Source organism: Octopus bimaculoides, chromosome 1, assembly GCF_001194135.2.
Source record: "Octopus bimaculoides isolate UCB-OBI-ISO-001 chromosome 1, ASM119413v2, whole genome shotgun sequence".
Classification (NCBI taxonomy): Eukaryota; Metazoa; Mollusca; class Cephalopoda; order Octopoda; family Octopodidae; genus Octopus; species Octopus bimaculoides.
In genome coordinates, this window is record NC_068981.1 from 94978832 (window position 1) to 94983572 (window position 4741).

At 32.1% G+C, this 4741-nt stretch overlaps 2 protein-coding genes across 3 annotated transcripts in view; one reads left to right on the plus strand and one right to left on the minus strand.

Annotated features, from left to right (window-relative positions):
* LOC106873157 (Na(+)/H(+) exchanger beta) overlaps window positions 1–4741 on the plus strand; it is a 288856-nt gene that overhangs the window by 84656 nt on the left and 199459 nt on the right. The gene's annotated exons all lie outside the window — the stretch shown is intronic.
* The window catches only part of LOC106878269 (sugar transporter SWEET1), a 52583-nt gene that overhangs the window by 18031 nt on the left and 29811 nt on the right, over window positions 1–4741 (minus strand). The window contains exons 2-3 of one of the 2 annotated variants that reach the window (XM_014927442.2): window positions 3539–3632; window positions 2886–2963 (exon numbers count right to left, since the gene is read on the minus strand). In XM_014927442.2, coding sequence (XP_014782928.1) covers window positions 2886–2963; window positions 3539–3606 — 146 coding nt within the window. In that variant the 5' untranslated portion in view covers window positions 3607–3632. The remainder of the gene's footprint in view (window positions 1–2885; window positions 2964–3538; window positions 3633–4741) is intronic. The other variant, XM_014927443.2, reaches the window with a different exon arrangement.

Below are 4741 nucleotides of genomic sequence, written 5' to 3' on the forward strand. Positions count from 1 at the left end.
ATATAGCTGGTCGTGCATGAAGAGACACACTCCTTCGCAAATGATCAGCTATTATTTTGTAAACAATGTTATGAAACTGTTCATGTTTTCGAAAGGAGAGATCTGACTCTCACATCTCTGCGGGAGAAGATAGGCCTCTCTATTCCTCTTACAAAACTTGCGTACAGGTGCCAAATTTGCCTCAATTGATGGTATTACTCAGGTAATCCTAACTTAATCCTGAGCAAAGCTGGGCTATAGTGCTAGTGTGTGTGTAGAAGAGAGGTATGTTTGTGTGTGTATGTGTGTATGTGCATACAATGGAAATGGGACGGTAATGTTTAACAATGCAAATGTATGAGTATATATGTGTATGTGTGTGCGTGTACAAGAGAACTATATGAAACTTTACATATACATGTAAAGTAAAAAAAAAAATCAGAAAAATAATCCAGAATCCTTGTCTGATACCAGATCGATCCCAAAATCTAATGAAACCGTGCCAGTCACAAGGCCAAACATGAAAGTTGCATCCGAATCCATCCAGTGGTTTTTGAGACATCTTGTCCATGGACATACAAACAAACATGACTGCAAACAATACCTCTGCCTTAGCAAAGGCAGAGGTAATAATAATAATAGGCTTAGAAAAATGTGCCAAAGCAACCTTGAAAAGAGGAAAAACTAGTTATCACACTAGATAAAGCAAATGGTGCAGATGGCACGTAAAAAGCACCATTTGAGCGTGGCCGTTGCCAGTACTGCCTGACTGGCCCTCATGCCAGTGGCACGTAAAAGCACTCACTACACTCTCAGAGTGGTTGGTGTTAGGAAGGGCATCCAACTGTAGAAACTCTGCCAGATCAGATTGGAACCTGGTGCAGCTATCTGGTTCGCCAGTCCTCAGTCAAATCGTCCAACCCATGCTAGCATGGAAAGCGGACGTTAAACAATTATGATGATGATGATGATGAGACCAAAGCCAGATATACAAATACTTAGGAATCAATGATACAACACACACAAATGAAAGAGAAGATAAGAAAGGAATACTATAGACAACTTAGATTAATACTGAAAACAGAGCTCAATGTGAAAAACAAGATAATAGGTATCAACATTCTAGCCATCCCAGTTATTAAGTTACAACTACCATATTATTAACTGGACCCTAAATAAACTAATCAAACTAGACAGAAAAACAAGAAAAATGACAATTTAGGATGCACCACTCAAAATCTGACATAAAACGGTTATATATATATATATATACAATGTATTGAAGGCGGTGGAGGCCTTATGCAGCAAGAAAACTATCATAAAATAACTACCATAGGATAATATAAATACCTAATTCACAAGCAAGGAAAACTGGTACAAGCAAAACAAAAAACTGTTTTCTGTCTTTAAGGAAGCTGAAAAATACAAGAAAGAAATTATAGTACCTGACAACTATGAAGAAAAAGAAGAAACAACAAAAGCTGAAAAACAATTGAAATTCAAACTGAAACTGGAGCAACAATGTATCATGATAAAATGATGGCAAGAAAAGCCCCTACATGGAAAATACTGGGTTAAGCTAAACAGAAAAGAAATAGACAAAGTAAAATCCCAATAATGGTTCAGAAGCTTGGGACTCAAAGCAGAGACTGAAGGATTTTTAATTGCAGCATAAGATCAAAGTCTTCCTACCAGAAATCACCAAAAATACATAGTGGAAAAAAAAATACAACTACAGAACTATCAAAATACAAAGATTTAGAAATAGAGGTGACTTGAATGTGGAACCTAAAAACAGAAACATTTCCTATAATAGTAGGTGCATTAGGTATAATAAAAAAAAACATTTGGACAAATACATAACCAAAACACCAGGACTTACAAATGTATATAACATACAGAAAATAGCACTACTAGGTACTGCACACATCCTATGTAAAGTACTTTCAAGACAGTGAAAATAAGAGTACCATAGCAAACTACAGCACATACCCAAGACACACAGAGCTGTGAAAGCACATGATAAAAATAAGACTACTGAATAATAATAATAAGCAAAAGTTATTGACTGGAAAATATTCATCACCTACAGAGAGAGAGAGAGAGAGTCTTAAACATAATAATGAAAACTATTATTTAAATATTAATAGTTATCACCAACTTAACATGACAGTCCAGAAAAATAGGACAAATGCTGCCACTGATTAGCTCCAGGAGGCCAAGAGAGATTTAGAAATAATATTTCTATTATTACTTAAATGTTTTTCAATAAAGCAGTTAATAAACTGAAATCAACTAATCCACAAGAGTGATTTTATGACCAGGCAGTTCAATGTATTTAAATGTACATAATATATATATAGTTAAATATACAGAATAGACAAATTTGAAGTATATAAAATATACAATAATTCTTTGTCAAAGCAATTTCATATTGTGTATGCAAAGAATATGTACAATATGTGTATGCCTGTATCAGAGAGTATATATATATATATGTATGAGACCCAAGGCGAATCTAAGGAAATTTAATATCATCATAGTCTAAATTCGGTTTATCTAAATCTTCAAAACAAAACTAAATATGAAGAATGTGTGCCTAATATATAAAGGCATTTTATCACATTTTGAGTGATGTTGAATTGCATTTGTAAAAATCTCAAAACTACCAATGTAATAATTAAAATTTCTATTTAATAAAATTTACTATGCATAATAAACTAAATGTTTCTGCAGTTAAACACTATTTTTTGCTATTTTAAAAATAATCCTTTTTCTAGAAATAACATTACTAGTTTTAATATTTTGGTTTTAAAGGGTTAATACAACTCCAAATATTTTGCATGCTAATTAAATGTTTTAGTAAAACTGTCAAATCTATAAAATTAGATGCTCTTTGTATTTACCTGATAAACATGATAAGGAACGGAATGAAAGAAATGTCACCTGGACTTCCTTTACGTGCAATTTTGGCACAGATTTCACTGAAATTGAAAAATATTATATGCAACAATATTTTAGAAGAAAATTATATAATAAAATCTTTGGCATTATTTATAAATTATATATAGTGAGGTGATGGTGAGGAATAAGCTTTTGATGAATCAAACCCACACTCCTTTTCCATTCTTTGCTGGAATTGTTCCACATAATGCACTACTGCCTTTTGGAAAGGTATGAATGCTCCAACATATAATTCCTCCTTGCTAATAACTTTGAAAGCCTAAAACAAGGTTTTTTAAAAAATATATAGACTATATTAATTCTTAAAGGAACAACAGTGCAGCCATAATTTATCTTGTACAAAATATTCTTATGAGAGTATGAAATAAAAATTTGCATATTTAAAAAATAATCATCAACTTAAATTTGAAATATTCTAATCCTTTAATTTGACTTTATCAAGAATGATGAGAAATAGAAATGAAAATCTAGGATATAAACATATTCTCAAAGAAATATTGAGAAACATTGTACATGTAATTATAAGTAAGTTATAAATTTCAAATATAAAATGGTTTTATGGGAAATCCATTTGATTGATCAAATATATACTCACAATCCTATTAGTGAAACTCCAATAGTACATACAGTGGTTACCCAAGATATAATATCTTCAACAGCCATCACAGATACAGCTTGATGTTTGGTGTCTAAAATAAAATAGGATAAAATCAAAAGAAGTAAAGCTAATTATTATAATAACAATTAGAACATGAACATAAATTATGAAAGTCAAACAAGGAGACATTAACAGTACTTAATAGCTTCATTTTACTTACTAACTTAACTTACCATTGTCAATTCTACATCTGTTGCCCTTGTCACTATTGATTGACAGATTTGCTTCCTTTAGCTGGGTTTTTTTCCTCCAATAATTAGTCCTTACATGATTGTCTAATTACCCTCCCTTCACATATTCTCTGGGCTTTCTGTTTTGGGGTTACCATCCATACTTAACTCACATTTTATTTTCTCACCAAGTATCAATCACCTTTTCTTATCATAAATAGAAAAGGCATCACAACTACATACCAACGAAGAACATGCTTGCTTGACCAGCTAGAAATAGCAAAATCTCCCTTAAACACCCACTCATCATACATAAGGCAGAACACAAGATAATGTAGTTCTAAATACCCCTACAAAGATAAGACACTTATGGCTGGAATGTATCTGATCAAAGGTTTGTACATACAACCAAGGCTGAGCTAGGGTTAAGCAACAATATAAGAGGTGAAACAGTTGAATTGATATTAAAGTAAAATATAATTCTAGGGGATTGCGAAAATATTAATTTTTATCAACTAGCTACTTCTTCTGCTCATCTATACTAAATCTGTTGCTTGGAATTTTGTACATTTACTTGAATAAATTCTCTCTTTACACTAAACAATATGCTTCTTTCACTACTGACTACCACCCACTCATATCTGATGCCATTTTGCATGAAGGAAATAAACTACAAAATATTCTGTTAAATCATTCACAAGGTTAGTGTAATCTATATATATAAAAATGAGAATGTGTGTGTGTGTGTGTGTGTGTGTGTGTGTGTGTGTGTGTGTGAATCCCTAAAACTCGAGAACTACGCAACCAATTTCATTCAAATTTTACACATGCCTTACTTAGGGTTCCAGTTGTGTTTTAGTCAAAAAAAATTATTAACTTCTTGCAGAGTTCGAGCACACGGCAACATAATATCTCCTCCACTATTTAAGTATTACGTGTCAAAAGTGAAACAAAAACACTCATGTCAAAT